This window comes from Mustela nivalis, assembly GCF_964662115.1.
Source record: "Mustela nivalis genome assembly, chromosome: 6".
Classification (NCBI taxonomy): domain Eukaryota; kingdom Metazoa; phylum Chordata; class Mammalia; order Carnivora; family Mustelidae; genus Mustela; species Mustela nivalis.
The window spans coordinates 97,104,882-97,117,816 of NC_139025.1; the positions used below are offsets into that span (position 1 = coordinate 97,104,882).

The window sequence follows — 12,935 nt, forward strand, 5'->3', positions numbered from 1 at the left end:
GAGGGAGTCAGGAATAGCGAAAGTCTCTAAGGCATTTTGGAAGCAAGGTTTCCAGGACATTAAGGGGGCTAGCTATTGTTGGGGAAAGGTCGTTTATTACTGTCCAATAAAACCTTAGTCATGAGACCCTTTAGATGTATATCAGTGGATATATGCTTGGGGGATGATTGACAACATGTATCTTGGGGGGTAGAGATAAAGGAAGTTCCCAAAAGAATTTTTATAGGCTAAATTAGACTTAAACGATCCTGGGGTTTGGGTTAAGACTGCCGTTTGCCCTTAGCAAAGTATCAACAGCAAGGCGGTTGAGTCCCTAGAGGAATGTCACTCTGCCTGTTTCAAGGACTTGTCAGTGGGCTGTAAGGAGTAAGGAAATTTAATATTTTTTCTTCTGCCTTTGCTTCCTACATCACAGGGGTGCCTGGCTGGCTCATTCAGTGGAGCATGTGACTTGATCTTGGGGTCATGAGTTCGACCTCCACGTTTATGTAAACTTGTTTTAAAACTTGTTTTTTTTTTAAGAGAAATTATTTTATTTTACTTTTTTAGTAATCTCTACACCCAACAGGGGGCTCAAACCCACAACCCCAAGATTAAAAGTTCCATGATCTTCCTGCTGAGCCAGCCAGGTGCCCCTTGAGAAATTTCTTAAAGAAAACATGTTTATATCTGAAATGAGTAATGTGTACATGTTGTTTTTGAGAGGAAGGCTATGGAAGAATGGATGAGAGTCTAGGGCCAGACCCCTTGGTGCAGTAACCCCCAGTCCCTGCTAAGAGTTCTAGTGTAAACGCCTGTGCAGCCACACTATCACTGAACACAGAACATCAAGCACTAGTCTCTTGCCCTTCTCTCTTTTTTGTTTTCTTTTCTTTTTTACACTTTTTCACACTTCTAATGGGAGAACTTACATCAGGTTTTTTGCAGACCATGACCCCCAGTCTTTGAGGTGACTCCAGCCTCCTTGGGCAAAAATGAGGAAGAAAACCTTGCAGGTGGCTGGCAACAACAACAGCCTGGCACTGAAACACTGATTGTTCCTGTTAAGTTGGTATGTCTCCCTATTGTCCTACCCCATTCATTCACTTGCTCCCTGCTTAGCTCACTGACAGGTATAAATGTAAATGTTGTATTAATCAAATGTGTGGGCATATGTCATAAATATTTTCTCTCAGTATTGTCTGCATTTTGAAATCCTGAACCTAAGAGTTTTGCATGTAATCTTGAGTTACTATTCAAAATAAAACACATATACTTCTTCTTGTAGTTCTTGGCCTTCTGAATCCTTGAAAAGCATAAGAGAAATATATAGCAACCTATTCTCAACTTGGCCAATCTAATGAGTCTCTGACACTCTAAGAGAATTCCTAGCCTCATCCTCCTCTCTTGGACAACCATCACCCTGAGACCAGGGTAATTTTTTTAAAGATTTTACTTATTTATTTATTTGAGAGATAGTGAGAGGGCACAGGGGGTGGGGTGGGAGAGGAACAAAGGGAGAGGGAGAAGCAAGCTCCCCACTGAGTAGGGAACCCAATACGGGGCTTGATCCCAGGCATGACTTGAGCTAAAGGCAAATGCTTAACTGACTGAGCCACCCAGGCACCCAACCAGGGTCATGTTGAATTGCATTCCAACAACTAAGAAGTCCAGCCAGTTGAAATGCACAATGTCTACTTGCTGAATATATAACTTGGTTCCCAAAATTATTAACAGGACCTATTAACCTGAATTCCTATTTTGGAATATTGGTATCTTTATTAGTATCTTTATTACCTCCCCATTTCTACACTGCACCAAGTATAGTTTACAAAGCTCAGTCAAATGACAGGAACCTATACATCTAACATTAGAATGAATTTGGTAACTCATTGATAATGACATTCTCCCCTTAATTACAGGAAGGTGGTTGGGAGGATAATGCATCTCAGTTGATTCTCAATCAACCTAAATATACTGAGATTCCAAAAATGAACATAAAACACAAGACACAGCATCAATAATCAAAAATAGAAGAAACATTCTTTGGCAGAAGGTGGGGATCTAATTGTAGAAATAGAGATCATAGAGTCCCATCATAAGCAGGACTAATACAAAAACAGTGCCTTCTGAAAATTTTCTAAAACACAACAGAAGAGAAGGCATTCTGAAAGTTCTTAAATAGAAAAAGAGGACCACCAGAGAGGAATACAGATAACAGTAGTCTGTGAAAGTCCACTGAAAAAATAAAAACTACCTTATGGACACCAAGAAACAAAGGGTATTTGATCCTTCTTACTCATATTTTATTCTTATGTAAAGAGAACAGAGATATACTTTTAGATCATCAATATTTATTTAAGTGACATTTTTGAGTGCCCTTGATGTGGCAAGCACTATGCTAAGTGCCGTGTATGCAGTGGTGAAGAAAATAGACATATGCCTGCATTTTCCAAATCCTCTCCCCACATACTTTGCTCATGATACTTATGAAGTATATGTCAAATACTGAGCTGTAAATCTGTGAAGACAGGCTTGAAAGAGGATGTTGCCTATTTATCCAAGTGATAACCAGTAACATCAGGATCCATGTGCCTTAGAAATGAGGAATGGGTATTTCCCAAACTAGCTCAGAGGATATATTTGAACTAAGAAGAGAAAATCTTTCTGTCACAGCAGTTAATTACCTTCAGTAAGAGCCCATCATAACCAGGGACACTGCACATTTGTCATCAAGACTACAGCTTGGGATTTCTTTTGTATCCTGGATCAGTAGATCAAGTGAGAGCAAATCATTTATCAAATCTGGGAAAGAGAAAAGACAAACATCAAAAATGAAAAGATAGTGCAGGACATCACCAGACGGCTCTGCTAGACTGATAAGTAAAATCATAGTCACAGAGAGGTATAATCAAGAATTAGCTAAACTATGACATTCTATTTAATCACAGCTCAGAGCAACTCCCCTAATTGCTGCTGAAGATACTTCAGTAATATCACTTACCTCTGGAAGACAGTAGAGGACTAGTGAGAAGAGATGATTGGTGTTTACTTCAGAACAAAAGAAAAGACACAGCACACTCCAGCTCCAAGGGAGAGAGGTGGAGGGGGACAGAAGGGAGAGAAAGAAAGAGGGCAAGAGAAAGAGAGTGTGAGACAGAGGAAGAAAAAGGAGGGAGGGCAGAGGAGGGGAAAGACTGGCTTTCTAAATGCACAGCTAAAGCAACAGCTCAGAGGCATGGGTACCATTCTTCAGGATCCAGTGTGCTTACTGAACAAGAGAGCTCTAAATGATACGGTGTCCCAAATAGGAAAAATACACGGTTCCAGCAACCAAAGAGCAGAAACAGAAGTGACTCCACTTACCACACCCACTGACCAACTGGGAAATTTTGTACTTTCTTCTCTGTAACTCCGTGCTCTTCAGGGCCAAAGGCCCAGGTCCCCAGAGCAGATGCACCCTTAATCTTTAAAAAAAAAATCTTAAAAAAAAATGTGAAGGGGCACCTGAGTGGCTCAGTTGGTTAGGTGTCTGCCTTCAGCTCAGATCATGATCTCAGCGTCCTGAGATCCAGCCCTGCATGGGGCTCCCTGCTCAGCAGGGGACATGCTTCTCCCTCCCCCTAATGCTCCCCCTGCTTGTGCCCTCTCTCTGTAAAATAAATAAATAAAGTCTTAAAAAAATGGAGTTAATAGACTGTCAGGGTTAAACAGTCCTTATTAGCAAGAGGAAGGATATAGGGCTGCTTTTACACAATGAGGCCGGACAGGATTTCATGTAGAACCCAAGCGATCTATTTTGGTGCTTCCTAGAATTTCCATGTTCCATTGTAACTGTGAATATGTGCGTTCAGCAATCTCAGCCAGAGAAAGATATGACTGTCGAGGGTTTGGACCCCTCAGGAATGAAGGTTTGGGTCATAATACCAGGCAAGCCACTAAGACCTGAGGACATGTAGTGGAGAGTGAGGGGAAATTAGAATTCATAGTAAAGGAGGGAGTGGATGCGGGCCGGTTGCAGCCCTGAGATCAACTGCAGTGATAGTGGTTATAATTTGCTGCATTAACCTCCTTCTTCTAAGCTTCTCTTTAGGAACAGAGGCCCATATGAAGGTTGAAGGAATTGTCCCTTGAACCCGTCTGGAAAAGTAGATCTGTGTGGCTCTAGGCAGCTATGAAAATGCACTCCTCAGATCTCCTGCCATGGGGATCATAATTGACGATGGCTCCAATTGCCACACTGAATCTGCTACACTTCCCATGGGCTGTCCTCAAAAAGCCAGTGCAGCAGGGATACTAAGTCAACCCTGTCTCTGCCCAATGTAGGATGCCTCTAACGTTGGGCTCAAAGATTCTCCACTGGCCTGGCTGAAACTCTTAGAACTGTGCAGATCCAAGCTGTTTTACTTCCCGCCCTCTTTCACAGAGCTCAAACTTGATTCCCACTCTAAAAGTTCTTCCTGCCTCCTCTGGTTTTCTCTTCCTTTCCCCCCTCACAAGACTCCTTCCAGAGCACTCAGATTATAAAGCCAAAGTCTCCTTTATTAGAATCAAAGCTTACTAACCTAAACGCAAATCAGACACTTAACTCTCTGATGGATATAGTTCCCCATATTTTACCCCATAATTATTATATTTGGACTCTTGCAGTTGCAGCAAAGACAATACTTTCACCCATCCAGTCAGCAGATAGCAAAAAGTTAACATATTCCATAGTTGACCAATATGTTTGCTAACAGAATCAAGAGGGCACAAAGCCCAGTGAGTTCATTTTAATGCTACATGTTAATTTAACACTTCAGGACATGTAGCATATTGTTCCCAGTTAGCTTGCTAAGTTATATTCCAAGGGCCAACAATATCCGGTAGAGTACATGTTTAAAGGTGAAGCTCAGACTTAAAACTGCCCGTTTACTCTTTTTATTTTCAAAAAGATTTATTTATCCATCTATCTATCTATATAGCACGTGAGCAGGGGTGGGGGGAGAGGCAGAGGGAAGGAGAGAATCTCAAGCAGATTCCCCGCTAAGCAGGAAACCCAATCTCACAACGCTCCAATGACGACTTGAGCTGAAATCAGAAGTCCCGGCCTCAACCAACCTAGCCACTCAGGGGCCCCTAAACTGCCCAAGTTTAAATCTAATTGTCATCTAACAAGGTTTGTGATCTTGTGCGTGATATTTAACCATTTGAATACCCACTTTTTTCAACTGCAAAATGGTGTTAACAGAATGTATCTCACAGATAGCAGGGACTAAATGTGCTAATATTACAGTGCGCTTGCCCACTGTATTGGGTATGTTCTCTTAGCTACTTATCTAAGAGACATCTTAGATCTTAATTAAATACATGTCAGGCATCTGCTGACATGTAGCAGTTTTTTTTTTTTTTTTAAGATTTTTATTTATTTATTTGACAGAGACAGAGATCACAAGTAGACATAGAGACAAGCGGAGAGAAAGAGAGGAGGAAGCAGGCTTCCTGCTGAGCAGAGTCCGACCCCGGGGCTCGATGCCAGCACCCTGAGATCATGACCTGAGCTGGTCAGAGGCTTAACACTCTGAGCCACCCAGGCACCCCCAAGAGGACAGTTTAATATGGAGAATAATGTCAAAACAAACAAACAAAAAAATTGTATCTATTAACTATTAATTTGTTATCTTGAGTTGCCTAAATTCGGGTTTTTCTTATCTTTCCATTACTGAATTCTCCCGTTTTCACACGGGGACAAAAAATCCCAAGACTTCAGAGGTTCTCCAGAGAGAGAAGCAAGGAACACAGGTAGTCTTTTTCTGTCTATGGCGCTTCTCTAGAGAGCCCAGAAAAGGGCCCGTCCCCACCCCGCCCCTCGACCTCGGAACATCTAGACCAAACCCCACACAACCCTGAGGCCACTTCGCCGGGGACTGCTTACACAGGAACCCAAAGCCTGACCCCACCCACGTACCGTTACCCTCCGAGGTGATTTACATATCGGTTGTTTATTGGCTACTATAAGCACTCGCTCTTCTCATTGGCTGACACTGCTCCGTGCGCGTCACGGGTCTCATCATTTCCGTTTCCTGCTCGCCTCCGGTGCCATGGCGACCGTGAGGGGACTGAGGCATCTGCTGACATGTAGCAGGTGGCGCCGCGGCAGTGGAGAAGCTCCCCAGTCTCGCGTGAGTGTCTGCTTTCCCTGCTCTCGGAGAAACTCTGGATCTCAGGAATAGCCTCTTCCTTAGCGAAGGTCAGAGCCTTCCCTCTGCCCTACAATCAATCAGCTTCTCTTTCCCGGCCTGCAGACGCTCGCTGCCGTCGTTCCCGGCATATCCCAGGTCGATAACAATTCCGATTTTCTGGGAAAGACGCCCCATCGCCGGCACCCCGGCATCTTGCAGCTGCCATGCATCAAGGTGCCGCCAGCACTGGCTGCCGCTGCGCAGTTCCTGCTGCTCGGTGAGTACCGGTGGGAAGCGGAAACCCGAGAAGCAAAACACTGTGTCTGCATTAAGTGATGCGTTTCATCTTTGGCCCATAGAGAGCTCGATGCCCAATGTGGAGAAGCAGGTGCAAGCACTGACCAATTATCTGTGGAGCCGGCGTTTACCTGTAGAGCCCCAGGAGTTGCAAAGACGGGCTGTCCATCTGGAGAAGAAATTCCTGGAAAACCCAGGTGGGGCCTAAGAATAAAGAGTAGGCCCAACTGAAATACCGGTGGGAAATTAAGAGCAAGGAATAATTTTACAGATCTGTTTGAGTATCTGTGACAAACAGATACTGCGGTTTCCTGTTTGATTTTCTGGCTGCGGCTGCTTGTTACAGTGATGCCTCGCTAAAACAGAATAGTTTCCGAGGTTGCTCTTGGGATTTTTGTGAAGGTCAGCAAGGTACTTCAGTATCCTGTCAAAGTCTAGGTCTTCGGGGTTTTATCCTGCAAATCCATTGGATTAGGACGGTTTAAGTTTTTATTAAAGTGAAATAAAATCCCTGTATGGCTCCCTGTCCAGTACTGAAACGCTCTTCAGGGATAGGAGAATGAGTATAACTCATCCAGTTACTTTCATGAGTGTGAGCTCCTTAATACTACAGACCTGCCTTTTATTCATCTTGTGTTCCCTGCGTTACCTGGTTCATAGGTGCTCAGTAGATAAAATAATACTGAGCTGAACACAATCCTGAGATGAGATTTTTCAAACCCCTTTCTTCCCTCTAGGAACATTGGAGATGTCACGTACTAAAGTTTAGGGGGACCTGAGGAAATCCACAAAATATTGTCCTTATCCTATCCTTTTACATCTTTGAGACACTTCCCTTTAAAAGAGAGCAAAGCCTGTGGGATGGTTTTGATCTTGTTGACTAAACTGCTGGTAGAGACAAAATACTGTCTCTTGCATTCTGGTGGTAATGGTGGTGGTTGCTGTTATTCTTACCCAAAATTTTTCTCTAGATTTGGCATTTTCTTAAGCTTTGAGATTTTGCTTAAGGGGAAGGATGGAAATTGCAGAGGAATGGACAAGCAGCATATTCAGATATTGGATCTGAGCGCTGGTCTTCCTAGGTCGTCACTCAGTTCTTGTTCTCACCACAGGCTTAGGTCAAGTGGAGGAGAAACTTCGTGAAGCTGTGCTGCGAGCCCTGCGCAAAACTACATACCATTGGCAAGAACTGAGGTAAGGGGGCTAGAAGGGCTGCAAAAAAAAAAAAAAAAATCTTGTCTCTAGGAGGAGACTGGGGAAGTGCTATTACACAATTCCTGTTTGAAAAGCCTACCTGGTTTGAAACTCAGGACTTCTCTATTTTTTTTTTTTTTAAGATTTTATTTATTTATCTGACAGACAGAGATCCCAAGTCGGCAGAGAGGCAGGCAGCAGGGCGGGGGGGGGGGGGGGAGCAGGCTCCCCACTGAGCAGAGAGCCCGATGTGGGGCTAGATCCCAGGACCCTGGGATCATGACCTGAGCCAAGGGCAGAGGCTTTAACCCACTGAGCCACTCAGGTGCCCCAGGACTTCTCTCTTTTAAGGAGTGAAAGTACTGAGCTGGAGGAGCCCTTTCCAAAGATTTCATTCCTAAAAATATAGAAGGTTAACTATGGGATGGAGGTTATTTCCTGGTAGGTGTGACTCTCTGGTTTTTCTGGCAGCTACAATGAGAGCCTGAGCTTGGTATATATGGCAGCAAGACTGGATGGTGGCTTTGCAGCAGTCTCCAGGGCATTCCATGAGGTGAAAGCCCCTCAGCTTCCAACCCGTTACCGTCAGTTCCCTTATCCATAAAGTAGTCTCCTGGGGTATGGTTCTTGGGAAATTGCATGTCTTTTTTTTTTTTTTTTGAGAGACTCTCTTTATCCTCTGAAAGGGTTTCATGACCCAAGGAATGTTTAAAATCATTGTTTTAGGAAATTCCCAGTCTATAAAGTATTTACATTATATCTCAAAAAACATTCACATCTCATCTGCTCTGTCATGGTCCCCTAATTCATAGTGGCCCTAAATAAGGGTCTGCTTCCCCTACTGTGGAGTGTTACATATTTCTTCAGATCCAAGCTCGAGTTCCAGAGTTCCAGCCTCAAACCTTAATGGATTTTGGCTCGGGTACTGGTTCTGTCACTTGGTAAGTATCTTACTGTCTCTGTCAATTCTAGCTCTATAGAGCCATGTGTATAACACTCCAAGAGACTAGGGAACCAGAGGGAGAATAGGAAATTTGGGAACTAGAATGTTTCTTCGCTCAGATTGGTAAGGCATAAGAAAGTATATGGATTAGGGCCAGAACTTAAAGAAACTTCAAGTGAAAAAAGACCCATGTTTAGAAAGATAAAAAAAGGAAAGGAATTTAGTTTGGGGCATAGCACCAAGATTTTTTTTTACCTATAAGTAGTTTTTTTGAGCCTGACCTTTTTTAATGAGTAGTAAATGAAGTAAGAAAATGGCACTGTTAGTTTTTCCAACCATTTTAAAATCATATTCTGTTTCCCAGGGTTGGGGTTGGGGACAGAGGGATCTCTTGTAAGGATGACTCTTTGTCGTTGGAAATGGTGATTTATATTTTGCCATCTTAGGGCTGCTCATAGTGCTTGGGGCCAGAGCCTACGTGAATATTTGTGTGTGGACAGCTCAGCTGCTATGTTGGTTTTGGCAGAAAAGTTACTGAAAGGTGAGGACGGAAGATAAGGAAGGGTTTCTTCAAAGTTGAAGGAGTTAAGCAGAGAATGAAAAAGTTGTTTTATTGGGGAGTAGAGGAAGGCTGAAAGTTAAAGAGGAGTCTGATTTCTTTCCAGTGTTGTGGTCAAGCAGAGGGTTGTAGAGGCCTTTGCTGGACTGGCGGGGGGTTGGGTAAGATAAACAGGACAGGCAACCCAGTGTTTCCCTGCCCTTTGTTTTTGTTTTTAAGATTTTATTTATTTGAGAGAGAGAGAGAGAATATGAGCCAGGGTAGGGGCAGAGGGAGAAACTGACTCCCCACCAAGCAGGGAGCCCTACCACGGAGCCTGTTGCAGGGCACAGAGCTCAATCCCAGGACCCTGGGATCATGACCTGAGTCAAAGATGGGCGCTTAAGCACCTGAGCCACCCGGGTGCCTTGTGGTTTTCTTTAGCCTTGGGACCCTATTTCTTACCGAGAGATCACTTCAGTTTATACCTGTACACTCAAAGTTGCTGCACCTCTGCTTTACTCCACAGGTGGTTCAGAATCTGGGGAGCCTTATGTTCCAGGTGTCTTCTTCAGACAGTTTCTACCTGTATCACCCAAGGCAAGTGCCAATGTTTAGAGTGTTAAATGTGGAATTTGGCAGATGGAAAAGCGTGGCTTCAGCTTTGCAACGCAGCCTTGAGTGTTAGAAGATAAAACAGAAGAAATATAAGGGGATAGAACTTTGTTAGGTTCTTGGAAGGAGGGTCAGGAGTGGGGATGTCACATCTCTCACGTTTTTTTCTTGATTCTCAGGTACAATTCGATGTGGTGGTATCAGCCTTCTCCTTAAGTGAGCTTCCCAGCAAGGCTGACCGCACTGAACTAGTCCAAACCCTATGGCGCAAGACAAGTCATTTTCTGGTGAGCTGAAATTCCTTTTTCCCTTCAAGTTTTAAGGCAGTGTCATGGGTTTCATGCATTTCCTTCTCTCCATCGAAACTTGCACCATTCTTTTTTTTAAAGTGTGTTTTTTTGTCTTGTTTTTAAATATTTTATATGTTTATTTGTCAAAGAGAGAGAACACAAGCAGGGTGATAGGCAGGCAGAGGGAGAAGTGAGAGGTGGGGCTCCATCCCAGGACCCTGGGATCATGACCTGAGCTGAAGGCAGACACTTAACCACCGACTGAGCCACCTAGGCGTTCCAAAACTTGTGTTCATTCTTGACCATTTTTATCATGCATAGATCCCTTTGTCCCTCTTTTAGGCTCTCCATTCCCATCTTATGTGGGGATGGCCCTTTCCTTTAGGGCCCTCTGCTGTATCTGTTAATGTCTTACAGAGCTGCTAGCATTTATGTTTTCATGTAATTCAAAGCTTATGCTTATTTTCCTTTTTTGTGAACAGGTATTGGTAGAGAATGGAACAAAAGCTGGGCACTGCCTTCTTATGGATGCCAGGGACCTCATCCTTAAGGTAATAGTCTTTCTCCTTCTTTCACTCCTGTCCCACCATCTGTCAGTGGTCACTGCTGCTCCCTTAAGACTGAAGAGACTCTGTCATACAATGGTAAGGGTGACTCTCAGGGTATTAGGCATATAAAGTTGTTATAAGATTGGATAGTGATTAGCAAACCAGGACCTGTGGATCAAATCTGGCCTGCCACCTATTTTCATATATGCCATGCTTATTGGTGTGTCTCTTGTCTATGGCTGCCTTTTTTTTTTTTTTTAAGATTTTTGTTTGTCAGAGAGAGAACACAAGCAGGGGGAGCTGCAGGCAAAGGGAGCTGCAGGCAGAGGGAGAAGCAAGCTCCTTGCTGAGCAAGGAGCATGGTGTCGAACTCGATTCCAGAACCCTGGGATCATGATCTGAGATGAAAGCAGATGCTCAATCAACTGAGCCACCCAGGTGTCCTGTCTATGGCTGCTTTCATACTATAAACAGCAGAGTTGAATAGTTGGGACAGAAACAGATTTTGCCTACTCTCTAGGCCTTTAAAAAAGAGTAAGTGCTCCAACCCCTGATCCAGGGCATTGCTAAGCCAAGAACCTTATCTTTTGGGGACAGTATGAGCCATTATATAATCATAAATTTAATTGTCCTGGAGTGGGATTTTTTTGAGAGTAGAGGTTGCTGACAAGGGAAAGCACCATACTATGTGCCAATTCCTGCTTTTCTCCTACTACAAAGAGAAGGTTCTTTGTTTGGAGTATTAGAGAACCAGCCAGCTTAACTCAAGGAGCCTAGTTAATAATTATCAGAATTGAATGTTAAAGGAGTCCTCAGTTTACTGAGTAGAGAGATTGAGTTATGAAACTAGACCCCTCAGACCCAGCTTAATTTTTTTTTTTATTTTAGGGAAAAGAGAAGTCACCTTTGGACCCTCGACCTGGCTTTGTCTTTGCCCCAGTGAGTATTACTTCTGCCTTTCCCAGCCTGCAAAGATGTAAACTCAGCTGTGGCCGGGAAAAGTGAGAGGGTAAAGCTAAGCCAGTGTGTGTGTGTCCCTATTCAGTATCTTTCTTAGTTGATGTCTTGGCTCTCCCTGCTTCCAGCTCCTATGTTCCCATTGCCCTAGCCCTTCTTAACTCTGTCACTCTTTGTTTTTCAGTTGTATGATTCTCTGGGGTTTTTTTGTCTTGTGTGTTCCCAGTGTCCACATGAACTTCCCTGTCCCCAGTTGACAGCCTCTAAGCCCCTGGCCTGTAGCTTTTCTCAAGCTTACCACTGCATCCCCTTCAGCTGGGTATGTTTCCTGGGAATGTTAGGGCAGGGAGAAAGTAGCCTGGGGGAACAGGATGATAAGGAGTCAGAGGTGGGAGGAGTTGGAGAAGTCAGAGAAGAGCCTGGAGGTTTGCAGGCCTGGGTGTACATGGCTTATAGAATCTGAAAATGGCTGCAGGGATGGGGGAAAGGGGATCACAATTTTTTTTCCCATCTCTTTTTTCTCCAAATAGTCTCTCTGTATCCTTATCTTAGAATAAGAAGAAGCAAAAAGAGGAAAAGTTCTCAATGGTAATTCTTGCCCGGGGGTCTCCAGAGGAGGCTAATCGCTGGCCCCGTATCACTCAGCCTGTCCTTAAACGGCCACGCCATGTGCATTGTCACCTGTGCTGTCCAGATGGACATATGCAGCATGCTGTGATCACAGCCCGCCAGCATGGCAGGTATAAAGAGTGCGACCAAAATTAGGGGGAGGTGGCAAGAAGCTAGAGCCCACATTGACCTCTCTTTTCCGTAGGGATTTGTATCGTTGTGCTCGAGTCAGCTCCTGGGGAGATCTTTTACCTGTGATCACACCTTCAGAGTCGGAGCTTCCTCTGTCCCCTGCTGACGACAAGGATTTTCTTACTTAGGCCTGCCAAGGCCGAAGCTCCCTGGTATCCAGGGTGGGAGTGCTGGCAGCCCTATGTATGTTTGCTTGAGGCTTTAATAATAATAAAAAGTTTTCAAAGAGTAGAAATGGATCTTGTGATTCCTAAAAGATACAGAGGTCGGTTGTCATGTTCAGTCCTGTAACAGAGAGAATTCTCAAGATATTCAGTGCCTTATCTTCTCACACAGGTTGCAAGCTTTTGAGATACTGCTTCTGCAGGTCTTCCCAAGGAAGTAATCCGGGGCAGTAGGGAAAGCCGCCCCCAGTCTCTGAGCGCTGGCTCGGCACGTGTCACAGTTGTTTGGTGGGCTACCTAAATAGGGAAGCTGGGCTGCCTAGCCTCTGTGTTTTCCTCCGTCCCTTACTTCTGTCTTTCTCAGAGTTCATCAACTCCCCCAGAGTTTGCCTGATACATTTTCCTCAAGAGCCGATCCCATCAAGACTGAATTTTCCATCTCCACGTG

At 44.2% G+C, this 12,935-nt stretch overlaps 1 protein-coding gene across 3 annotated transcripts; it reads left to right on the forward strand.

The window, feature by feature from the left end:
• The first annotated feature begins 6,027 nt into the window (after window positions 1–6,027).
• Window positions 6,028–12,558, forward strand: METTL17 (methyltransferase like 17). 3 transcript variants are annotated; one of them, XM_082736878.1, is made up of 14 exons: window positions 6,028–6,140; window positions 6,264–6,417; window positions 6,500–6,634; window positions 7,550–7,631; window positions 8,103–8,184; window positions 8,499–8,572; window positions 9,021–9,115; window positions 9,642–9,712; window positions 9,907–10,014; window positions 10,500–10,568; window positions 11,454–11,504; window positions 11,749–11,841; window positions 12,075–12,262; window positions 12,337–12,558. In XM_082736878.1, exons 1-14 carry the CDS (start codon window positions 6,060–6,062, stop codon window positions 12,449–12,451), a joined length of 1,398 nt encoding a protein of 465 aa, XP_082593004.1. In that variant the 5' UTR covers window positions 6,028–6,059; the 3' UTR covers window positions 12,452–12,558. The 3 variants fall into 3 exon arrangements, with proteins under 3 accessions (XP_082593004.1, XP_082593005.1, XP_082593006.1); XM_082736880.1 differs by having other exon boundaries at window positions 6,031–6,140; window positions 6,474–6,634; XM_082736879.1 differs by lacking the exon at window positions 11,749–11,841.
• Window positions 12,559–12,935: the final 377 nt, after the last annotated feature.